Source organism: Salmo salar, chromosome ssa02 (assembly GCF_905237065.1).
Source record: "Salmo salar chromosome ssa02, Ssal_v3.1, whole genome shotgun sequence".
Classification (NCBI taxonomy): Eukaryota; Metazoa; Chordata; class Actinopteri; order Salmoniformes; family Salmonidae; genus Salmo; species Salmo salar.
The window spans coordinates 6877403-6901973 of NC_059443.1; the positions used below are offsets into that span (position 1 = coordinate 6877403).

Consider the following 24571-nt stretch of genomic DNA (forward strand, 5'->3'; position numbering starts at 1 on the left):
TTGAATTCTAAATAAATCGCCAACAGTGTCACCAGCAAAGCACCATCACACCACCTCCTCCATGCTTCACGGTGGGAACCACACATGCGGAGATCATCCGTTCACCTACTCTGCGTCTCACAAAGACACGGCGGTTGGAACCAAAAATCTCTTATTTGGACTCCAGACCAAAGGACAGATTTCCACCGGTCTAATGTCCATTGCTTGTGTTTCTTGGCCCAAGCAAGTTTTCTTCTTATTGGTGTGCTTTAGTAATGGTTTCTTTGCAGCAATTCGACCATGAAGGCCTGATTCACACAGTCTCCTCTGAACAGTTGATGTTGATGTGTCTGTTACTTGAACTCTGTAGCATTTATTTGGGCAGCAATTTCTGAGGCTGGTAACTCTAATGAAGTTATCCTCTGCAGCAGAGGTAACTCTGGGTCTTCCTTTCCTGTGGCGGTCCTCATGAGAGCCAGTTTCATCACAACACTTGATGGTTTTTGCAACTGCACTTGAAGAAACGTTCAAAGTTATTTACATTTTCCGTATTGACTGACCTTCATGTCTTAACTTTTGTTGTCTTAAGGGTAGAAAATGACCCACCACTATGTTTAACAGCAGAGAGAACCCCCTAAATTATATTTTTTCAATTTGAAATTGTATGACTTTTCCTAGAGTGACTCCAACATTAGAAAAAGTGAAACATCGCCTTTGTTCATATTTCCATGAAAGCTGTACACCACCAGGGTACAAAGATTGTCTTAGGGTCATTTTTGACCTGGCAGTTATAAAATCATTTACACACCACAAAAACCACGAAGACACGCACGCACACACGCACGCACGCACACACACACACACACACACACACAATGAGAAATTGAGATTATGTGCTACTGATTGAACTCAGACAAAACTAAAACTTTCTTGTGCATGTGCAGCATCTCCCCTCCACGACCCCACACATGACTCAAGTTCACAGTCAAAATAAAAACCATTTCAGACAAAATAAACATTTCTTGAAAGCATTGTTTACTAATGGGGAATGCAGTCAGAGGCTATAAAGGTGCTACACATGACAGTTCCCCCCAGTTCTCTCTTTGCTGAAGCCATGAGTGCACGTTTCAGTGACCAACAGGTCATGGATCAGATTTTTTCAGATGTCCAGGAGGAACAAGAGAACAATGATTTAGAAGAGGAGGTGGTATCTGAAGAAGAAGATGGAGAAGAATACAACCCAGAGCACCATGTATCATGGGCAATTAAAAAATATATATTATTATCATTTTTTTTTTTTTTCGTGCCACGATGCCACTGAAAGTCTTTCACACTTTCTCAAGAATGCTACGATTTGATAACCGTGAGTCAAGACCTGCAAGACGTGTGCGAGGAACATGCACTTGTAACCCCACACATTCAAAGTAGGAGTGCCTCCCCCACACAGCAGCCTTTGTAGTGCTTGTGGCAAGTTAAGGAGATGCCAATTCTGCCCCCAAAGAAGGACTGTAAACAAATACTATGTGCTGCACATGTGAGAAATACACCTGTAAAGTCCATGCACACACACTTGCATACTGTCCTACATGTGCTAATTAGAGTTGATTGATTTATGTTCTTCACGTTTTTGTTTTGTATCTATCTTATTTTATTCTTATTTATTGTTGTTTCTACACCTTGTGGGTGGGGGCAATGGTTAAAAAAATGGGAGAAGACTAGTATTTTCTAGTTGAATTACTCATTGTACAGTCCATAAGTGTATATATAAACAAAAACAGATATTCACAAAGTTTGTGATGAATGACAGGTTGTTTCTTCAAGCAAAACACATTTAGGGTTTAAAATTCAATTAAGCTGCTTTATTTTAGTTTTTTTTTTTACTCTTAGGACAAGGGGAGTATACAGAATGTTAAGACTACACAAGGGTTAAAGTAATGATGGACTGTCGTTTCTCTTTGCTTATTTGAGCTGTTCTTGCCATAATATTGACTTGGTCTTTTACCAAATGGGGCTATCTTCTGTATACCACCCCTACCTTGTCACAACACAACTGAGTGACTGAAACGCATTATGAAGGAAAGAAATTCCACAAATTAACTTTTAAGAAGGCACACCTGTTAATTGAAATGCATTCCAGGTGACTACCTCATGAAGCTGGTTGAGAGAATACCAAGAGTGTGCAAAACTGTAATCAAGGCAAAGGGTGTATTTGAAGAATACACCCTTTTTTATATTTTGATTTGTTTAACACTTTTTTGGTTACTACGTGATTCCATATGTGTTATTTCATAGTTTTGATGGAGTCACTATTATTCTACAATGTAGAAAATAGTAAAAAATAAAGAAAAACCCTTGAATGAGTAGGTGTTCTAAAACTTTTGACCGGTTGTGTGTGTACAGTATATAATTGTTGATGTATTTTGTAGTCTGTATTGATAGATACAGTGAAGAAGTGATTGAAATGGAGGAGAAGGACAGAATGGAATGTGACTCAGTCGGGGTTTGAACCGCAGCCTCCATGGGTTTTATGTGTTCCAGGGGTGGCAGCACTAAACACTAGTCCCTGTTACACCATAACTCCATGTTCTAGTGCTTTAAGTATCTTCCACTGTGCTGAATGAACTTTGAAGCTCCAAGTTAACCTTTTAGAGAGGTCAGGGTGGTTGGCAGTTCATGAAAAGAGCTGCTACTGTTATTCCCTTTTTAAGCAAATGAAGTGAACTGTTTGGTGAGGAGGGGTATGGTAGACGGGAGGAATGTTTGCAGAATCTATAGTTACCCTTCTTCCCATGGTTTATTGGCTGTCCTGAACCTTCTGTAGCCTGTAGGTCGTAGGTTAAATGCCTGTAGGGCAGTACTGTCAGCTACTCTGTGGACAACGTTAATCCAAGATTATATAGACTAGTTCATCCAGATCTATAGGACTGTATCTTAACAATAGTCTGTTTGATTCCGCACAAGTCACATATATACAGTGTTTTAATGTTAGATTAGCATATTATATTCTAATCAAATCTTTTGATCTCTTCCCTTCAGGTGTGCCCGGTGTGTCGGTCAGAGGTGGACCATGTCCAGCACATCTACCTGCCCACCTGTGCCAACCTGCTGTCCCTGGCAGTGAGCAGTGCTGCCCCCTTCAATATTCCCAGAGACCTGGCCACTCAACTCTGTTCCTCTAGAGAGTTCTACACCAGCACAGACAAGATCTGTCACACATAGATTTACTACCAGTTAGGGTGGGAAAATTTGGCTTATCATTCCCAGGTTTTTCTCAATGTTTTGGATTTCCTGTTTATTCCCTCCTACTTCCTATATATGACTGCATACAGTAGTATTACTGTAGTAGTATACCAGTAGTAGTGCTGCAGTAGTTGTATACCAGGGGTAGTGCTGTAGTAGTTGTATACCAGGGATAGTGCTGCAGTAGTTATATACCAGGGGTAGTGCTGTAGTAGTTGTATACCAGGAGTAGTGCTGTAGTAGTATACCAGTAGTAGTATACCAGTAGCAGTGCTGCACTAGTTGTATACCAGTAGTAGTGCTGCAGTAGTTGTATACCAGGGGTAGTGCTGTAGTAGTATACCAGTAGTTGTATACCAGGGGTAGTGCTGCAGTAGGAATATACCAGGGGTAGTATACCAGGGGTCGTATACCAGGGTTCGTATACCAGGGGTAGTATACCAGGGGTAGTATACCAGGGGTAGTATACCAGTAGTACTGCAGTAGTTGTATACCAGGGGTAGTGCTGTAGTAGTTGTATACCAGGGGTAGTGCTGTAGTAGTATACCAGTAGTAGTATACCAGTAGTAGTGCTGTAGTAGTTGTATACCAGGGGTAGTATACCAGTAGTGTAGTAGTACTGCAGTATTGGTGTAGTAGTAGTAGTAGTGTGCTACTGCATGAGGTGCTATATGACTGCATACAGTAGCATTCTGAACATGAATTTCTCTGGCAACAGCTCTGGTGGACATTCCTGCAGTCAGCATGCCAATTGCACGCTCCCTCAACTTGAGACATCTATGGCATTGTGTTGTGTGACAACTGCACATTTGAGAGCGATCTTTTATTGTCCCCAGCACAAGGTGCACCTGTGTAATGATTGTGCTGTTTAATCAGCTTCTTGATTATCTTGACATAGGGGAAATGCTCACTAACAGGGATGTTAACAAATTTGTGCACAATTTGAGAGAAATAAGCTTTTTGTTCAATATATGTATACTTTACACTCCATTGTACTTTGATATCTTTATCTCTGCCATATACAAACGGTATATCAGCAAAATGTGATGTCTCTGACCATAGTGTTGAAATAGTCATTACATTAGACTAGAAGAGTGTACCAGACCAGTTAAATAGTCTTTATTTTATTTTTTATCAGGGCCCGTAGGGCTGTAATGAAGTAGTGCACTCTATAGGGAATAGGGTGTCAGTTGGGATGGATGTTCCCACTGTCTTCCACAGATGAGTTACTCAATTAATCTTCTGATCTGCAGCGAGTTCAAAAAATGTACCAGTCTACAGAAGTCACATTATTGCTTCTCATACCACCCGGTATCCCACTGCTGGCTTGCTCAGAATCTAAGCATGGTTTGTCCCTGGATGCTGCTGGAAGTGGTGTTGGAGGGCCAGTAGGAGGCACCCTTTCCTCTGCTCTAAAAACAAATATCCCAATGACCCAGGACAGTGTTTGGGGACAGTGCCCTGTGTAGCGTGTCGTCTTTCGGATGGGACGTTAAACGGGTGTCCTGACTCTGAGGTCACTAAAGATCCCATGGCACTTATCGTAAGAGTAGGGGTGTTAACCCTGGTGTCCTGGCTAAATTCCCAATCTGGCCCTCATACCATCATGGCCACCTAATCATCCCCAGCTTACAATTGGCTCATTCATCCCCCTCCTTTCCCCTGTAACTATTCCCCAGGTCGTTGCTATAAATGAGAAAATGTTCTCAGTCAACTTAACTGGTAAAATAAGGGTTAAATGAAATGGAGAAGAATTTTCTACCAAAGCGCTTCATTTAAAAAAATAGCTATTTACACTATATACCTGAACAATGGATTTTAATTTGTTGATCAAAGATTTCTTTAGTTAAGGTTCTGTATTTAAAGCTATGTTTTAATGAGTTGAAATTAAACCAAGCTTTCATATTTATTTTCAAGTATGAATAAAATATTTTTTTTGTACTTAATGTTTCATTTGTGAGCATTTTCTATCAGTTGTGGACTAGTCTCAAGATGTCATAGAGATCCTAATGGCGTTGCGTTTGCACTGAGCAATGCTGTTACTGATAACCTGAAGACAGATATCTGAGTGACAACTTCCAATGATGATTAGGGGACACTGGGGGCAATTGTGAAAGTGTATTTTGCTCAGAGACCCCTTGAACAAGGCCAGTTATGTTTTTGTCATAAGGGGAAGAGGGGGATACCCAGTCAGTTGTACAACTGGATGCATTCAACTGAAATGTGTCTTCTGCGTTTTAACCCAACCCCTCTGAATCGGCGCCGGGGAACACTGGGTTAACTGCCTTGCTCTGGCTGCTTGGCTCATGCTCATTTAACATTGCATTACTTTTGTCCCCAACCCAGCAGCCATGACAATGTGCCTAGCAAGAGACTACAAGAGTGACATGTCAGTAACCATGTTTCTGTCACATGGTGGAAAAGTGATGGGTTCTTTTGGATCTGGGTTGAGCAGGCTCAGTGAAGTTAAGACCATAAAAAAAATTGGCAAATTTGAAACATTTAATAGATATTTAATAGACATGGTTCCATTAGATTTAGAATGTAATTTTCCTCTTTCTAATTAGTGACTGTTCTCTGGCTCAGGAACACATCTGAAACCATTGCAAGTTATTCAAACCACAAACAAACCGAAAACACAATAACCAAAAAGGGGACACAGGAGGTAACGCAGCCCTGGGGACCAGGTTTCTGATTTTCATTTATTTAAATCCAAAGTATACAGTGCCAATCATTGTCAGGATAGAACGTACAATGAACCTATAGATGCTGGCAGTCTGGGTTATCTTCATCACCTGCTGTATAGACTTGAGGAAATAGATGGTGAAAGGGAAGGCTTATGGCCAGGTTTAGGATTTTCAACAATTTGATGATTTTGAAAGATAACCAATTCAATACTTTAAAATGGGAGAAATTAAATATTCATTTGACAAATGTAAAAAAAACTTTAGGCTACACACAATGTAAACAGGTGAACAACTGCTCATTTGAATAACTTTTTGTTGAATTCCTCAAAGTTAGGGTAGCCTATGGGATGCAGGGTGAAGATATCAATATGTCTAATTGTTGAATACAGTCCACAGTTACTAGCACATTTCTTTGTGGGACTGGAACAGTTTGTACTCCAGCCTTTTCCTTTTGAAAAGAAACTCTCTTTCCCCACCTAGTGGTGTGGTTGGGTAATAAACCCTATTTCTTTGTGCGATTCAGGTTCTTACGTTTTCTCAATATTTGATAAGTTATTTTGATTATATAGTTGATGATCATGGTGAGGATGATGAATAGAATGATACAATGAAGAGGATGACGATGATAATTTTATCCATAGGATAATAACACATAGAATTAATGCAAAGTAATGTACAGAATTTGGCCTTCAGTAACCCCTAAAAATGTTTTGGGGGGTTTCCCACCTTGTGAATGTTTTAGTGTATATACCTCACCCCATCCCCTCTGACTGACTCCAGCACTTCCTGGTTCTGTCAGCAGCTGTGCTGTTCTCTGCAGTGATAGGTCCATCTGACATAAATGTGTGTCAGATGGCCAGTGACAATACCACTACTACTAGTGCTGCAACTGCGGCTGCGTCCCTCTCCCTCTGCACTGCCCTCAATTATCTGTGTGAGAGAGAGTGGAGGGCAGGCCAAATAAAGCCATAGGTGCTGCTGGGAGAGGAGTGCGTGTTAGCATGCTATAAATACTTGATGCATCTGGAGTTTCAGGGTTGGCTACTGTCTGGGTCTCAGCAGACCAGATCACAGGCTCTATGTTGATCTAGTGATTTATAGAATTATTGATTTATTGGACTGGGACAGGGATTGGACCATCCTGGAGGTGACAGGCCATCATGCCTAGGATAGACGTGGATGTGAAGCTGGACTTTAAAGATGTCCTGTTCAGACCCAAGAGAAGCAGCCTGAAGAGCAGGTCAGAGGTAAGGAGAGGATGGGGTTTTATAAACCAGCCTTTATAGCTGCTGCTGCTGTTGTTGTAGATGTCTAATGAGTTTTGCCTTGATACCACAGAAAAGGTGGAGCCGTGGTGGGCTCCGAAGGGGGCCAAGAACATTAAGTCTTATGTACAATGTTCAAATCTGCGTTGAATCACAAATGACATACTAACTAGCCCAAGCCAGCTGAGTTGGGTTGGTCAGTTGTGGAGGGTCAGTGGTGAAAGAGATGCCATAGGATTCCATATAGAACTGGTGATGTAGAGGATATCTGTGTAGAACATACTCTATGGTTCCTTAGCTTGCTACAGCAGAACACAGTAACCTTCCCTGTGTGTGTGTGGAGGTCACCTTCCCATAGCAAGGCTGGAATGTGTGTGTGTGTGCGCCTGTGCGTGCATGCTTGTGTGTGTGTTTGACTCTGCATGTTGGTCTTTGTGTATGTGTGTGTGTGCATACGTCAATGTGTGTGTGCCTTCTCCCACTGCCTGCCTGGCACAGACATCTTTCTCTCCCTACAGACCAGATGTTTATTATGATAACAGAGTTCACAATGTTCTGCCTGGCTAGCACCTGTCAACACCTATACCGTAATGACATGAAATGGCATGATATGACACATGAAATGGCATGATATGACACATGAAATGGCATGATATGACACATGAAATGGCATCATATGACACATGAAATGGCATGATATGACACATGAAATGGCATGATATGACACATGAAATGGCGTGATATGACACATAAAATGGCGTGATATGACACATGAAATGGTGTGATATGACACATGAAATGGTGTGATATGACACATGAAATGGGGTGATATGACACATGAAATGGGGTGATATGACACATGAAATGGCGTGATATGACACATGAAATGGTGTGATATGACACATGAAATGGCGTGATATGACACATGAAATGGCGTGATATGACACATGAAATGGTGTGATATGACACATGAAATGGCGTGATATGACACATGAAATGGCGTGATATGAGACATGACACGGCGTGATATGACACATGACACGGCGTGATATGACACATGAAATGGTGTGATATGACACATGAAATGGCGTGATATGACACATGAAATGGCGTGATATGACACATGAAATGGTGTGATATGACACATGAAATGGTGTGATATGACACATGAAATGGCGTGATATGACACATGAAATGGTGTGATATGACACATGAAATGGAGTGATATGACACATGAAATGGCGTGATATGACACATGAAATGGCGTGATATGACACATGAAATGGCGTGATATGACACATGAAATGGCGTGATATGACACATGAAATGGTGTGATATGACACATGAAATGGCGTGATATGACACATGAAATGGCGTGATATGACACATGAAATGGCGTGATATAACACATGAAATGGAGTGATATGACACATGAAATGGCGTGATATGACACATGAAATGGCGTGATATGACACATGAAATGGCGTGATATGACACATGAATTGGCGTGATATGACACATGAAATGGCGTGATATGACACATGAAACGGTGTGATATGACACATGAAATGGCGTGATATGACACATGAAATGGCGTGATATGACACATGAAATGGTGTGATATAACACATGAAATGGAGTGATATGACACATGAAATGGCGTGATATGACACATGAAATGGCGTGATATGACACATGAAATGGCGTGATATGACACATGAATTGGCGTGATATGACACATGAAATGGCGTGATATGACACATGACACGGCGTGATATAACACATGAAATGGCGTGATATGACACATGAAATGGCGTGATATGACACATGAAATGGCGTGATATGACACATGAAATGGTGTGATATGAGACATGACACGGCGTGATATGACACATGAAATGGTGTGATATGACACATGAAATGGCGTGATATGACACATGAAATGGTGTGATATGACACATGAAATGGTGTGATATGACACATGAAATGGCGTGATATGACACATGAAATGGTGTGATATAACACATGAAATGGAGTGATATGACACATGAAATGGCGTGATATGACACATGAAATGGCGTGATATGACACATGAAATGGTGTGATATGAGACATGACACGGCGTGATATGACACATGAAATGGCGTGATATGACACATGAAATGGCGTGATATGACACATGAAATGGTGTGATATGACACATGAAATGGTGTGATATGACACATGAAATGGCGTGATATGACACATGAAATGGTGTGATATGACACATGAAATGGCGTGATATGAGACATGACACGGCGTGATATGACACATGAAATGGTGTGATATGACACATGAAATGGCGTGATATGACACATGAAATGGCGTGATATGACACATGAAATGGTGTGATATGACACATGAAATGGTGTGATATGACACATGAAATGGCGTGATATGACACATGAAATGGCGTGATATGACACATGACACGGCGTGATATGACACATGAAATGGTGTGATATGAGACATGACACGGAGTGATATGACACATGAAATGGCGTGATATGACACATGAAATGGCGTGATATGACACATGAAATGGTGTGATATGACACATGAAATGGTGTGATATGACACATGAAATGGCGTGATATGACACATGAAATGGTGTGATATGACACATGAAATGGCGTGATATGAGACATGACACGGCGTGATATGACACATGAAATGGTGTGATATGACACATGAAATGGTGTGATATGACACATGAAATGGTGTGATATGACACATGAAATGGCGTGATATGACACATGAAATGGCGTGATATGACACATGACACGGCGTGATATGAGACATGACACGGCGTGATATGAGACATTTATGTTTCTTAAAAGCACTGTGTGTGTGTGTGTGTGTGTGTGTGTGTGTGTGTGTGTGTGTGTGTGTGTGTGTGTGTGTGTGTGTGTGTGTGTGTGTGTGTGTGTGTGTGTGTGTGTGTGTGTGTGCGTGCCTTTTTTTCAGGTAAGATACCAAAAATAATACTTTATAGTTGAATGAACATATGAGACAAATAAAGCAAACCCATCTCTTTAAGTTGGCTGAATTTTTTGCCCACTTTTTCTCATATTAGAGCTATTGTTGGGCCTACTAAAAAAGTTCAGGTAACACTTTGACCGAAGAGTTGAGTAAACTTAAACAAGGCTGTGGAACCAGTTACTGAATAATGATTGGTTGAAACAACTAGATTAGTGGGTGTTTCTATTTTATATATAGATTTGTTTTACAGTACATGACATGAGAGAGTCAGGCTTGCACCGTATTCCCATATGGCACTATATTCCCTATATAGTTCACTTCTTTTGACCAGGGCCCATAGGGGACACTGAGTGTGACACTGAGTGGCACCCTATTCCCTATATAGTTCACTTCTTTTGACCAGGGCCCATAGGGGACACTGAGTGTGACACTGAGTGGCACCCTATTCCCTATATAATGCACCATAGGGCTCTCAAAAGTAGAGTACTATATAGGGAATAGGGTGCCATTTGGGATGTAGACAGAGACACTGATAATCTGTTTTGTCCTACATCTGAAGTTCTATTTGCTTATTTTTTTATGATTAACCCAGACAGGCTGATTCAGGCTGATTCACGGTGAACCCAGGCAGGCTGAGGTTCAGACTGATTCCTGATTAACCCAGGCAGGCTGAGGCTCAGGCTGATTCATGGTGAACACAGGCAGGCTGATTCAGGCTGATTCATGATGAACCCAGGCAGGCTGAGGCAGGCTGAGGAAACAATGAGACATCATCATCAGAGGATTGAGATCAAGGCTTTTTTTATGTGTCGTTTTACTGTAGTTGACACAATATTATGCTTTTAGCATATGGCCATACACTCACTAGCAGCCATTGGTTCGTTGATTAGTCATTGAATTAGATTGAAGGATGGATAATAGGTTATTTGTTGCCACCATTGTCATCTACTTCAAAACCAGTGTTCTAACTTCTTTAAACCCTCAAACAGTTTCAATACAGGCTGTCACTCTGGGGGCAAATCCAGCAAACATCACCTGTATGTTATACATTACCACAATTTAACTGGTCTTCCCAATTCTCTCATGTTATGTCAACTGTCCTGACATTAGGCAGTATACCCACAACTCCTAGTGCTAAATGCCTGTGTGGTTTCCTCTTCGATTCTTACTTTTTATGATGTGCATTTGTACCTTTTGGTGTTTTGATAGGCGTTCATGAATAAAATGTGTGATTTATTGGCTTGCATCCCAAATGGCACCCTCTGTTCTCTATGTAGTGCACTTTCACTTGCACATTCATCTTCTGCACATCTACCATTCCAGTGTTTAATTGCTATATTGTAATTACTTCGCCACCATGGCCTATTTATTGCCGTATCTTACCTCATTTGCACTCACTGTATATAGACTTTTTGTTTTCTTTTGTTCTACTGTATTATTTACTGTATGTTTTGTTTATTCCATGTGTAACTGTGTTGTTGTATGTGTCGAATTGCTACGCTTTATCTTGGCCAGGTCGCAGTTGCAAATGAGAACTTGTTCTCAACTAGCCTACCTGGTTAAATGCAGCTGTAAAACCTTTTGAGGATCTGAGGACCCATGCCAAATCTTTTCAGTCTCCTGAGGGGGAATAGGTTTTGTCGTGCCCTCTTCACGACTGTCTTGGTGTGCTTGGACCATGTTAGTTTGTTGGTGATGACGCCAAGGAACTTGAAGCTCTCAACCTGCTCCACTACAGCCCCGTTGATGAGAATGGGGGCATGCTCAGTCCTCCTTTTTCTGTAGTCCACAATCATCTCCTTTGTCTTGATCACGTTGAGGGAGAGGTTGTTGTCCTTGCACCACACGGTCAGGTCTCTGAGCTCTTCCCTATAGGCTGTGTCATCGTTGTTGGTGATCAGGCCTACCACTGTTGTGTCATCAGCAAACTTAATGATGGTGTTGGAGTCGTGCCTGGCCATGCAGTCATGAGTGAACAGGGAGTACAGCAGGGGACTGAGCACACACCCCTGAGGGGCCCCCGTGTTGAGGATCAGTGTGGCAGATGTGTTGTTACCTACCCTTACCACCTGGGGGCGGCCCGTCAGGAAGTCCAGGATCCAGTTGCAGAGGGAGGTGTTTAGTCCCAGGGTCCTTAGCTTAGTGATGAGCTTTGAGGGCACTATGGTGTTGAACGCTGAGCTGTAGTCAATGAACAGCATTCTCACATAGGTGTTCCTTTTGTCTAGGTGTGAAAGGGTAGTGTGGAGTGCAATAGAGATTGCATCATCTGTGGATCTGTTGGTGCGGTATGCAAATTGGAGTGGGTCTAGGGTTTCTGGGATAATGGTGTTGATGTGAGCCATGACCATCCTTTCAAAACATTTCATGGCTACAGATGTAAGTGCTACGGGTCGGTAGTCATTTAGGCAGGTTACCTTAGTGTTCTTGGGCACAGGGACTAAGGTGGTCTGCTTGAAACATGTTGGTATTACAGACAGGGAGAGGTTGAAAATGTCAGGGAAGACACTTTCCAGTTGGTCAGCGCATGCTTGGAGTACACGTCCTGGTAATCCGTCTGGACCTGCGTCCTTGTGAATGTTGACCTGTTTAAAGGTCTCACTCACATCGGATGAGGAGAGAGTGATCACACAGTCATCCGGAACAGCTGATGCTCTCATGCATGTTTCAGTGTTACTTGCCTCGAAGCGAGCATAGAAGTTATTTATCTCGTCTGGTAGGCCCGTGTCACTGGGAAGCTCTCGGTTGTGCTTCCCTTTGTAGTCTGTAATAGTTTGCAGGCCCTGCCACATCCGACGAGCGTCGGTGTTCTACGATTCGATTTTAGTCCTGTATTGACGCTTTGCCTGTTTGATGGTTCGTGGGAGGGCATAGCGGGATTTCTTATAAGCTTCCGGGTTAGAGTCCCTCTCTTTGAAAGTGGAAGCTCTACCCTTTAGCTCAGTGCGAATATTGCCTGTAATCCATGGCTTCTGGTTGGAGTATGTACGTACAGTCACTGTTGGGACGACGTCCTCGATGCACTTATTGATAAAGCCAGTGACTGATGTAGTGTACTCCTCAATGCCATTGGAAGAATCCTGGAACATATTCCAGTCTGCACTAGCAAAATAGTCCTGTAGTTTAGCATCTGCTTCATCTGACCACTTTTTTATAGACCGAGTCACTGGTGCTTCCTGCTTTAATTTTTGTTTGTAAGCAAGAATCAGGAAGATAGAATTATAGTCAGATTTGCCAAATGGAAGGTGAGGGAGAGCTCTGGATGCACAATTAACATGCTGATAGAAATTTGGTAAAACTGATTTAAGTTTCCCTGCATTAAAGTCCCCGGCCACTAGGAGCACCGCCTCTGGATGAGCGTTTTCCTGTTTGCATTGAGTGAGGTTTTCAGCTTATCATGAGATACTCTACCCCAGGCGAGCAAAACCTAGAGACTTCCTTAGATATTGTGCACCAGCTGTTGTTTACATAAATGTGTAGGCCCCCGCCTGGTGTCTTACCAGAGGCTGTTGTTCTGTCCTGCCGATAGAGTGTATAACCCGCCAGCTGTATGTTCTTAATGTCGTCATTCAGCCAAGATTCGGTGAAACATAAGAAATTACAGTTTTTAATGTCCTGTTGGAAGGACAAACGTGCTTTCAGTTTGTCACATTTATTTTCCAGCGATTGAACGTTAGCTAGCAGGATGGAAGGCAAGGGCAGATTAGCCACTCATCACCCGATCCTCACAAGGCACCCTGATCTCTTTCCGCAAAATCTCAGTTTCCTTCTCCAGCGAATAACGGGGATCTGGGCCTGGTCTGGTGTCTGTAGTAGTATATCCCTCCCATACAACTCATTGAGGAAGAACTCTTCATCCAGTTTGAGGTGAGCAATCGCAGTTCTGATGTCCAGAAGCTCTTTTCGGTCATAAGAGACGGTAGCAGCAACATTATGTACAAAACAAGTTACGAACAACGTGAAAAAAATAAAAAAATAGCATGGTTGGTTAAGAGACGATAAGACAGCAGCTTTCCCCTCCGGCGCCACCACTGTTAATTCTTCATGCACTAATTCTTCATGCACTATAGTGGTGCACTATACAGACAGTAGGGTGCCATATGAGACACACACCTGGTGTGGTCATCAGAAACACTGCTGGACACATGCCATGGTAAGGGTCAGGGAGTTTCTACTGACCACGTGATCAGACCAGGAAAAACTCCAGTGGTTCTGTTGTTTCTCTGTAACAACAACAAAAAGTCCAGTCATCCCCAGTTCTGCTTCAGTGAAGTCTTGACAACCTGATGACCTGTGAAAGGGTTGCCAGGGTGTTGACCTGTGAAAGGGTAGCCAGGGTGATGCCCTGTGAAAGGGTTGCCAGGGTGATGCCCTGTGAAAGGTCAGTTGCCAGAGAACTAAGTAACGCTGTGAATTTCCGTTCTTCTTGTTCATCTACATTCTCCTCTAGCAAACTCTCTTCACCGCCATGCAGAAGCACTACACTGTGGAGCAGTGGAAGGCTTTTGCAGCCAAGTTTCCAGAATGTTTGGAGGTTTGTAATAATCCTAGACAACTATGTTTGGAGGACAGCTAGAATTGTCTTCATACAGCATTTTCATGACCTCATGCAACAGTGGTGTCCCCAGGGTTTGAATAATGTATTGAATTCAGGAGTTGTTATGGAAATAGTGGGTGGCCCATGGTAATGTTTCTAATGCTTATAAGGACTAGTGCTCTGATTTGTTATGGGAGTGCTTATAGTAGCACCCATAGAAATATAATCGCTAGAACGGCCACCCCTTTACAAGTCAATGATGCCATAATGTGTGCACTGGTAGCCATTTTGAGTTTCCCCATGAGTTTTCCAGTCAAATTGCCGTGGTCAGAGGCTCCAGACCCGTTCTAACGATTCTATTTCTACGGTAGCACCTGCATCCTTCCAACCCTGGTTGTTCTCTCACACTGCTGCCCTGTCCTCATCCCCCTCAGCACATAGCGGTCAGCTCAGGCAGCGGTCAAGCCGACCTGGAGAAGCTGTGCAGCGTCCTGAAGGCCGTCTCTGACATCAGATTCATCTGTCTGGACGTGGCCAACGGCTACTCTGAACACTTTGTGGAGTTTGTCAAAACCGTCAGGGGGAGGTTTCCCCAACACACTATCATGGTGAGGCCGTTCCATCAAGTTAACACAGCTGAACAGCTTTTGAAGACTTCATTTGCTTATGTCGTTTTAATTACTGTAAATATTCTTACATGTGCAATGTGATGTGCCATGCAATGTTAAACTATCACCTGTTTGGTAGTTAGTTGGTTTGGTAGCTGTATAGGTATTCTAAATGCTATGACTATGTCTGCCTGTCCGTCTGTCCGTCTGTCCGTCTGTCCGTCTGTCCGTCTGTCCGTCTGTGTGTCTCTAACTGTGGTCAGGCTGGCAACGTGGTGACAGGAGAGATGGTGGAGGAGCTGATCCTGGCAGGAGCTGACATCATTAAAGTGGGTATTGGGCCAGGTGGGTCTGTTACTCTGGTACACTGTTACTCTGTCTGTTACTCTGGTGCTCCGTCTGTTACTCTGTCGGTTACTCTGTCGGTTACTCTGCCTGTTACTCTCTGTTGCTCTGTTACCCTGTCTGTTGCTCTGTCTGTTACTCTATGGTACCCTCTATGTTACTCTGTTACTCTGTCTGTTACTCTGTTACTCTGTCTGTTACTCTCTGTTACTCTGTCAGCCACTCTGTCTGTTACTCTGTTACTGTCTGTTACTCTGGGACTTTGTCTGTTGCTCTCTGTTACCCGGTTATTCTGTCAGTTGCTCTGTCTGTTACTTTGTCAGTTGCTCTGGGTGTTACTCTGCTACTTTGTTACTGTCTGTTACTCTATTACTATGTATGTTACTCTCTGTTACTCTGTCAGTTACTCTGTCTGTTACTCTGTTACTCTGTCTGGTGCTCTATTACTATGTATGTTACTCTCTGTTACTCTGTCAGTTACTCTGTCTGTTACTCTATTACTATGTATGTTACTCTCTGTTACTCTGTCAGTTACTCTGTCTGTTACTCTGTTACTCTGTCGGTTACTCTCTTACTCTGTCTGGTACTCTGTTTGTTACTCTCTGTTACTCTGTCGGTTACTCTGTCGGTTACTCTCTTACTCTGCCTGTTACTCTGTTTGTTACTCTCTGTTACTCTGTCGGTTACTCTGTCGGTTACTCTCTTACTCTGTCTGTTACTCTGTTTGTTACTCTCTGTTACTCTGTCGGTTACTCTGTCGGTTACTCAGTTATTCTGTCAGGTACTCTGTCTGTTACTCTGCTACTGTGTCTGTTACTCTGTTAATCTGTCTGGTACTCTGTCTGTTACTCTGTTACTGTGTATGTTACTCTGGTACTCCATCGGTTACTCTCTGTTACTCTGTTGGTTACTCTGTCTGTTACTCTCTGCTACTCTGTTACACTGTTACTATGTCTGGTACTCTATCACTCCGTCTGTTACTCTCTGTTACTCTGCCGGTTACTCTGTCTGTTACTCTGTTACTCTGTCTGCTACTCTGGTACTCCGTCTGTTACTCTGTTACTCTGTCTGTTACTCTGGTACTCTGTTACTCTGTCTGTTACTCTGGTACTCCATCGGTTACTCTGTCTGTTACTATGTTACTCTGTTACTCTGTCTGTTGCTCCGGTACTCTGTTACTCTATTACTCCGTCTGTTACTCTGTCGGTTAGTCTGTTACTCTGTCTGTTGCTCTGTTGGTTACTCTGTTACTCTGTTGGTTACTATGTTACTCTGTATGTTACTCTGTCACTCTGTATGTTACTCTGTATGTTACTCTGTCTGTTACTCTGTCTATTACTCTGTTATTCTGTCTGTTGATCTGTCGGTTACTCTGTTACTCTGTCTGTTACTCTGTCTGTTACTCTGTTACTCTGTTACTATGTATGTTACTCAGTTGGTTACTCTGTTACTCTGTCTGTTACTCTGTCTGTTACTCTGTTACTCTGGTACTCTGGTACTCTGTCTGTTACTCAGTTGGTTACTCTGTCTGTTACTCTGTCTGTCACTCCGGTACTCTGTTACTCTGTCTGTTACTCTGTTACTCTGTCTGTTATTCTGTTACTTTGTCTGTTACTCTGTTACTTTGTCTGTTACTCTGTTACTCTGTCAGTTACTCTGTCGGTTACTCTGTTACCATGTCTGTTATACGGTCTGTTATAAGGTCTGTTACCCTGTCTGTTATTCTGTTACTCTGTCTGATACTCTGTCTGTTACTCCGTTACTCTGTCGGTTACTCTGTTGGTTACTCTGTCTGTTACTCTGTCTGTTACCCTGTCTGTTATTCTGTCTATTACCCTGTCTGTTGCACTGGCTGTTACCCTGCCTGTTACTCTGTCTGTTACTCTGTCTGTTGTTCTGTTACTTTATATGTTACTCTGTTACTCTGTCTGTTAATCTGTCTGTTACTCTGATACTCTGTTGGTTACTCCGTTGGTTACTCTGTCTGTTACTCTGTTACCCTGTCTGTTACCCTGTCTGTTACCCTGTCTGTTACCCTGTCTGTTACACTGTCTGTTACACGGTCTGTTACTCTGTCTGTTACTCTGTCTGTTACTCTGTTACCCTGTCTGTTATACTGTTTGTTACACTGTCTGTTACACTGTCTGTTACACTGTCTGTTGCCCTGTCTGTTACTCTGTCTGTTACTCCGTCTGTTACTCTAGCACCCTCTTCCCTACATAGTGCACTATAAGTAGAGCACTATATGGAGTCATGAGTTCACCAGGGCTCCCTTCAAGAGAGAAAAATACTTCAGCTGAGTGCATTCAGCTCCTGACAAACTGACACGTCATGATTCCCCTCTAGGTTCTGTGTGTACGACGCGTATTAAGACGGGAGTGGGATACCCCCAGCTCAGTGCTGTCATAGAGTGTGCAGACTCCGCCCACGGCCTGAAGGGTCACATCATCTCAGTGAGTGACCTCTGACCTCAAGAACCTTCTGACATTCTGACCTCTTGGGTCAGATTCAGGAGGGTGCAACGCACCTGCACAATACATGTATCTACACAACATTTCTATCTGAACAAACCCAGGGGTTAAAGGTGCTGGAGCTCGGGTTCCGCCTAGCTTTCCCTTTGAGAGATTAAACCACTGAACGTTCCACAATGTTTGCTCAATATGTTTTGTTTTATCGCACCAGGATGGCGGATGCAGCTGTCCTGGCGATGTGGCTAAGGCATTTGGTGAGTCCTGGTTTGATAAATCATACTATCATAGTGACATTGCGTATGTGTTCTATTCTCTATAGGGCCCGGGTCAAAGTAGTGCACTATATTGGTAATAGGATGCATTTGTTGTGTCCCTCAAAGATGCTGCCTTGCCTAACTCTCTCTCAACAGGGTTGTGTGTGTGTGATTCTAGGCGCTGGAGCTGATTTTGTGATGCTGGGGGGCATGCTGGCTGGCCACGACCAGTGTGCCGGGGAGGTCATTGAGAGGAATGGCAGAAAGGTCAAGCTGTTCTATGGGATGAGCTCTGACACGGCCATGAAGAAACATGTAGGGGGAGTGGCAGAGTACAGGTAAATTAATACTAATTTGGTGGGTGCTTATATCTGGCCTGTTTTAAACATGTGAATTGGAAATTGTTTTTTTTGGGGGGGCATATCTCACTCTCCCTGAGACGCCCTCGGAGTGTGAGGTCACAGCCAGGGCCCTGGAGAAATTAGTGTTACCGTAATTTCCGAACTATTAAGCGCACCTGAATATAAGCCGCACCCACTGAATTTAAAAAAATATATTATTTTGAACATAAATAAGCCGCACATGTCTATAAGCCGCAGGTGCCTACCGGTACATTGAAACAAATTAACTTTACACAGGCTTTAACGAAACACGGCTTGTAACAAAAATAAATAGGCTTTAACGAAACACGGCTTGTAACAAAAATAAATAGGCTTTAACGAAACACGGCTTGTAACAAAAATAAATAGGCTTTAACGAAACACGGCTTGTAACAAAAATAAATAGGCTTTAACGAAACACGGCTTGTAACAAAAAATAAAAAATTAGCAGTAAGCTTTAGTTGTCTTTTTGCACTGAGTCAATTCCTCACGCTGCTGTTTCCAACGTCTTATCATCGACTCATTAAGACCAAGCTCCCGTGCAGCAGCTCTATTTCCTTTTCCAACAGCCAGATCAATCGCCTTCAACTTGAAAGCTGCATCATATGCATTTCTCCGTGTCTTTGCCATGATGAGGGTGACAAAATGACTACCGTAATCAGAATGATGGGAAGTTTGAGGGCGCTCGATTTAATCTAAACAGTAAACAAAAAAGTTGTTTGACCTTAACCGTTCGGCAATTTCATTGGTCTAATGAAAGCTTCATGCCGCCAAAAAACTGAGCAAGTCACAGAATGTGTTTTTTATGAGAAAAAAAAATTGAAAGCGGGAAAAATCCATATATTAGTCGCGTCATTGTTTAAGCCGCGAGGTTCAAAGCGTGGGAAAAAAGTTGCGGCTTATAGTCCGGAATTTACGGTAAGTGCCTTGCTCAAGGGCACTTCAACAGATTTCTTTCACCTTGCCGGGGCGGGGATTCAAAGTAGCAACCTTACGGTTAATGGCCCAATGATCTAACCGCTAGGCCAGTGGTTCCCAGCCTTCTTTGGTTACTGTACCACCAACTGAATTTAGCTCTGCCTGGAGTACCCCTGAAGTACCCCCTTTTACCAGAAGGCCTATTTACCAGAAGGCCTATGGTCTCATGAGTCTTCTCAAGTACCCCCGGTTGTCCTTGTACCCCTGGTTGGGAACCCCTACGCTAGCCTACTGTCACGTCCTGACCAGTGAAAGAGGCCATTTGCCATAGTAGTATGGTCAGGGCGTTGCAGGGGGTTTGTTTTGTATGTATTTTGGGTTTTCTGTTTCTATGTGGGTTTTTCTAGTATTCTATTTCTATGTTTTGTTTTCCATGTTTTGGCCGGGTATGGTTTCCAATCAGAGGCAAGTGTCTTTCATTGTCTCTGATTGGAAGCCATACTTAGGCAGCCTGTTTTCCTTTGGGGTTTGTGGGTAGTTGTTTTCCGTTTTGTCTGAGTACCTTGCGGAACTGTTGGCTGTCGTTCTGTTATTTAAATGTTCTCGTAAAATAAAGTAAGAATGAGCACTCTACACGCTGCGCCTTGGTCCCCTTTCATCGACCGCTGTGACAGAACTACCCACCACCAACAGACCAAGCAGCGTGCATTCTCGAGGAGGAAGAGCAGGACCCAGCAGAGGAGTGGACCTGGGAGTAGATCTTAGATGGGGCAGGACCCTGGACAAGCCCTGGGGAGTATCGCCGTCCGCAGTGGGAGATAGAGGCAGTGAAGGCGTAACGACGATACTGGGAGGAACGGCTAGGCAGGCAAGAAGAGGCCGAATTTGTTTTGGGGGGGGTACACGGGTAGATTGGCGAAGGCAAGGTTAAGACCTGAGCCAACTCTCTGTGCTTACCGTGGGGAGCGAGTGACGGTAGAAGCACCGTGTTATGCGGTGGTGCGCACGGTGTCGCCCATGCGCACTCACAGCCCGGTGCGCTCGGTGCAAGCTCCTCACCGTTGCCGTGCTAGAGTTGGCCGGCAGCCAGGGAGAAGAGCACCACTTCAACGTATCTGGTCTCCAGTGCGTCTCCTCGGCCCAGGTTATCCTGCGCCAGCTTTCCGCACGGTAACCCCTGTTCGCCAGCTCAACCCAGTGCAGCCTATTCCAGCTCCCCGCCCTTGCTGGGCTATGGTTAAGATCGAGCCAGGACGGGTTGTGCCAGCCCTAAGCGCCAGACGTCCAGTGTGCCTCCAAGGCCCAGTGTACCCTGTGCCTGCTCCGCGCACTCTCCCTCCAGTGCGCCACCATAGCCCAGACTGTCACGTCCTGACCAGTGAAAGAGGTCATTTGCCATAGTAGTATGGTCAGGGCGTGGCAGGGGGGTTTGTTTTGTATGTATTTTGGGTTTTCTGTTTCTATGTGGGTTTTTCTAGTATTCTATTTCTAAGTTTTGTTTTCCATGCTTTGGCCGGGTATGGTTTCCAATCAGAGGCAGGTGTCTTTCGTTGTCTTTGATTGGAAGCCATACTTAGGCAGCCTGTTTTCCTTTGGGGTTTGTGGGTAGTTGTTTTCCGTTTTGTCAAAGTACCTTACGGAACTGTTGGCTGTCGTTCTGTTATTTTGTTTAAGTGTTCTCGTAAAATAAAGTAAGAATGAGCACTCTACACGCTGCGCCTTGGTCCCCTTTCATCGACCGCTGTGACACCTACCTTCCGCCCACACTATATAAATACAGTATCCGTTCAGTTTTTCTAACAGTAACTTACAAGCAAGCACACACATTTTCTTAACAAAATGTTAATTTAGTAGTTAGCTCTAGTCTATTTAGTACAAAACTGTTGATGATGTTGAAGACTAAGAAATCAATGTGTCTGATCAACCCAATGGAAAGACCATGGATTTATTGACAAGTTTTACCCTCTTCCTCAATCCCTCCATACCCCTCTCCTCCTCCTCCTCCTCCTCCTGCAGAGCGTCAGAGGGCAGGACGGTGGAGGTACCGTACAGGGGGGATGTAGAGGCCACCATCAGGGACATTCTGGGTGGTCTGCGCTCCACCTGCACCTACGTAGGAGCTGCCAAACTGAAGGAGCTCAGTCGCAGGACCACCTTTATCAGAGTCACACAGCAGGCCAGCCACATGTTCACATAGTAGTAAATAGACGGAGGGACGGACAGACAGACAGCCATGATCTTTCTTGTGGCTGTTTAGAACTTCACATCCTAATGCCTGATTTCAATTGTGCTGATTTAATTTAAAATGTAAAAGTTTGAATCTACAACAATATTTATGTAAATGCATGTGTTACTTTCCCTGTACACAGTAGACAGAAAGAGGAGAAACAGAGAAATACCAACCTGGACTCAGGGGTAGACATAGTAAACTTATATCCGTGACACTCCAATTAGTATGATATGTAACGTTTGGCATGGTTTTCATTTGTGGATGTCCATCTTTCATTTCGTCGGATATGTTACGAATTACAATATGTTACGAATTTGCAAAGGTATGATATGTTATGAATTCTAATTTGTTGAGGCTAAGGTTATCTAGGTGTCTAGGTGGCTAACGCTAATGTTAGCTAGGTGGCTAATGTTAACCAGGTTAGGGGTTAAGGTTAGGAGTTAGGTTAGGGTATGGGTTAGCTAATATGCTAAGTAGTTGCAAAAAATTGGTAAGTAGTTTCAAAGTTGCTAATTAGCTAAAATGATAAAATTGTCTGTGATGTTATTCAAACTCACAGCCTTTGGGTTGCTTGATGTTCATGTTTTACACCTACCCATCCACCCTGTCCAAACATCCTACTTTTGTTTTTTGCCTTAAGTAACCTTCTGTCTTATGTAACCAAATGTAACATATCATACTAAATTGAATCTTTCAGAATTTGGATTTACATTTACTATGTTACGTGTAGTCTATGAGACCAGGCTGGAAAAACAGAGTGCTAGAGTAAGCAGCTGCTCTGTTGCTCCTCTTGAAAGATGGATGAAAGACAGATGAGCCAGTTGATAGACAGAATTTCAGTTGACTCTGTTATTTATTATTCTGAGTATACAGAGACAATACATTTGTTCATGTTCTTTTGTGTTTCTTTAAACAAATTTGTTCAAATCTAAATGAAATGTTAAAAAAAATTACAACTGAAATATTTTGTCCATAAACCTGGAAAAACTCTCCTAAGAAAGAGACCATAGATCATACAGAACAGATTGGAGTATATCCTACAAATTAAACCGTAATACCACAGTTAGAAAAGCAACTTTGAAGTCTTCTAGTCCTCTTGTTTCCTGTCTCCTGTTGTACATAAATGTATCTTACATATGAGGTACACAAAAAAGTTATTTCACAACCTTTCTTGGGGGTTGCGGACCAATGCATGAACATTTTTTAAATTACAGATTGTACAATAATAACAATGATCCTATTTTGTATAATATCTACAACAATGTTTATATTTTAGCACATACATATCTCAGGAAAAAACAGTCAATGGGCGGTGTCTGTTTCTCTGCCAGTTCACCTGATTATTGGCAAGATGCAAACAACAGTCTAATAATCTCTATTCATTCTATTCTCTGTCTCTCTCTCTCCCTCCTCTCTCTCCCTCCTCTCTCTCTCTCCTCTCAATGAATTTGAAAATATCCAATTGCTTTCTTTGATGATAAACAGTTTTATGATAATCACACACACACACACACACACACACACACACACACACAATTCCTGAGTTCTGTAAAATACTTTATTTTGGCTATAAGAAAATATATATAATTTTAAACTGAAAGAAAAGAGAGACACCTGTGAGAATTCAGTCTAAAGTAAGACAGGTACACATGAGTGGGTAGTGAGGCCAGGTAGTTACAGAATGTAGAGTAATGTCCACATTCATGTGCACAGGTTCATCTACTGCTGAACCTATGGCACTGGTCCATAATCACTGATGATCTTGACTCTAGCTTTTTCACTTGACAGTACCATGATTACTCTGATTTGCCTGAATTAAAAGTATGAAAATATACATTTTAATGATTCATGTCACGTGAAGATACAATGTATTCTCAGGTGACATATTGCAAGTTGAGGTTTGAGTTTTACATGGGATGTCATTCATACAAATAACTGATGAAAGTGAATCAGAGACATTTTAGAGGGTCATCGGTCTGTAATGATTTAACATGGAAAAACACCAATCTATAATTCAGGTATTGCACATACAACACATACAACCCAATTACAACTAAGTTAATTGGACAGGTTCACTATAGCTGTAGTTCAATGTCAGTGGCTCTCCCTCCACCACTTTACAGTGTAAAACATTGTAAAACAACGTCCAGAAGAACCACTGTAAAACGTTGTATAACGTCCAGAAGAACCACTGTAAAACGTTGTATAACGTCCAGAAGAACCACTGTAAAATGTTGTATAACGTCCAGAAGAACCACTGTAAAACGTTGTATAACATCCAGAAGAACCACTGTAAAACGTTGTATAACGTCCAGAAGAACCACTGTAAAACGTTGTATAACGTCCAGAAGAACCACTGTAAAACGTTGTATAACATCCAGAAGAACCACTGTAAAACGTTGTATAACGTCCAGAAGAACCACTGTAAAACGTAGTATAACGTCCAGAAGAACCACAGAAAGCCCCCGATAAAAGGTGAAGTAGAACTCACTGCAGGAGAAGCTATCATGTAACTTACTACAGTATGAAGCTATCAGGTAACTTACTACAGTATGAAGCTATCAGGTATGTAGCTGTCAGGTAGGTTACAACACTATGAAGCTATCAGGTAACTTACTACAGTATGAAGCTATCAT

General features: G+C 42.7%; 2 protein-coding genes across 3 annotated transcripts in view; both read left to right on the forward strand.

Annotated features, from left to right (window-relative positions):
• Window positions 1–5160, forward strand: part of LOC106596795 (E3 ubiquitin-protein ligase MYLIP-A) — a 36672-nt gene extending 31512 nt beyond the window's left edge. For both annotated transcript variants that reach the window (XM_045696875.1, XM_045696876.1), the window contains one exon: window positions 3016–5160. In XM_045696875.1, coding sequence (XP_045552831.1) covers window positions 3016–3198 — 183 coding nt within the window. In that variant the 3' untranslated portion in view covers window positions 3199–5160. The remainder of the gene's footprint in view (window positions 1–3015) is intronic.
• A 1675-nt stretch (window positions 5161–6835) lies between these two features.
• LOC123727778 (GMP reductase 1) lies at window positions 6836–23236 on the forward strand. The gene is made up of 8 exons (XM_045696886.1): window positions 6836–7153; window positions 14643–14726; window positions 15164–15337; window positions 15601–15682; window positions 18029–18135; window positions 18365–18407; window positions 18586–18745; window positions 21722–23236. The coding sequence occupies exons 1-8, from the start codon at window positions 7067–7069 to the stop codon at window positions 21900–21902; spliced, it is 918 nt and encodes a 305-aa protein (XP_045552842.1). The 5' UTR covers window positions 6836–7066; the 3' UTR covers window positions 21903–23236.
• The last annotated feature ends 1335 nt before the right edge of the window (window positions 23237–24571 follow it).

Excerpts from the sequence above, each read along its gene's own strand:
- LOC123727778 (XM_045696886.1), top strand. The coding sequence starts at position 7,067 with ATGCCTAGGATAGACGTGGATGTGAAGCTGGACTTTAAAGATGTCCTG. Across the intron at positions 14,727-15,163 it reads AGTTTCCAGAATGTTTGGAG|CACATAGCGGTCAGCTCAGG; the intron begins GTTTGTAATAAT and ends CATCCCCCTCAG. Across the intron at positions 18,136-18,364 it reads TGAAGGGTCACATCATCTCA|GATGGCGGATGCAGCTGTCC; the intron begins GTGAGTGACCTC and ends TTATCGCACCAG.